General features: G+C 60.2%; 1 protein-coding gene across 1 annotated transcript in view; it reads right to left on the reverse strand.

Moving 5' to 3' along the window:
• The window catches only part of LOC104541595 (cadherin EGF LAG seven-pass G-type receptor 3-like), a gene marked incomplete at its 5' end in the record, with an annotated part of 40,085 nt that overhangs the window by 28,942 nt on the left and 10,130 nt on the right, over positions 1-1,013 (reverse strand). Inside the window, 1 exon segment of the mRNA XM_010185699.1 lies at positions 4-67. Within this exon segment, the coding sequence (XP_010184001.1) occupies positions 4-67 (64 nt within the window).

The following is a 1,013-nucleotide window of genomic DNA, read 5'->3' on the forward strand; positions in this document are numbered from 1 at the left end:
GTCCCGCCGTTGTGGCACACGCCGGGCATGCAGCGCCCCGCACGGCTGTCCACTTCGCAGTTCTCGCCTGGGGAGAGATGAGGGGTTTGGGACATGTCCTCAGCCGGGACGCAGCAGCCTCGCATCCACTCTGTGCTCTAGAAGTGCAGACTGACTCTAGAAGTGTCCGCCTGGGTTTGGGGCACGGCAGCCAAGGGACAGAGGTCTGTGGGGCAGCTGGGGGCAGGCAAAGCACGTGGCAACCCCGGTGACCACCCAGGTGTTCCTCACAGTAGCCAGCAAGGCAGCTACCACTGCCAGCCCTGCAGACCCAGCCACCGGGATGGAGCAGCTCTGGCTGAAGGAGCAAGCCTGGATCCAGGATGGAATAGGAATGGGACAGGAGGGGACTGTCCACAGCTGGGCTGCACAGTCCTAAGGATGGAGAGGCAAAGACAAGCCAGGGAAGTCCTGGTGATGCTGAGAGTGTCCCCATGGGCACCACTACCACACAGGCCTGGTACAGGCATCACCATCCTGGCTCGGGTGTGGAGACAGCCCAGTGCCACTGAGTTCCCCTGCCAATAGCTATGGAAGTCCCAAGCACCAGGAGCCTCCTAATCCTGTGTGCAGCCTCTGACATAGGAGCAAAAGCCCAGTGGAAACCAGCTGGATGAGGGACACCAAATACCCTTGCACCTGGCTGACACGGGTAACAGGGATGCCCCACGCCAGCTCAGCGGTGCAGTGCAGAGGGCTGGCCAGGCCCTTTTCTCTGTTCCTTTCCCCACAGACAACCACTCAGCCGCAGCCCTGCATCCCGGGCCCTGCTCCCATTACTTGCTCCATGGCATGCAAGGAGGATGAGGAGACAGCATGAAGTGACAGGGAAACAAGCTCATTAACCCTTCTGCTAACGGCTGTTCACGCTTCAAATGCTGGGGGTTAATTACCACTGACTCTGCTTATCTCACCAGGAGCCACCAGCAGCAGGAGAGTGGCTCCAAAGCACCATCTGCTGCCATGCCTCCCCC

The sequence above is a fragment of the Mesitornis unicolor genome, unplaced genomic scaffold, assembly GCF_000695765.1.
Source record: "Mesitornis unicolor isolate BGI_N332 unplaced genomic scaffold, ASM69576v1 scaffold35505, whole genome shotgun sequence".
NCBI lineage: Eukaryota > Metazoa > Chordata > Aves > Mesitornithiformes > Mesitornithidae > Mesitornis > Mesitornis unicolor.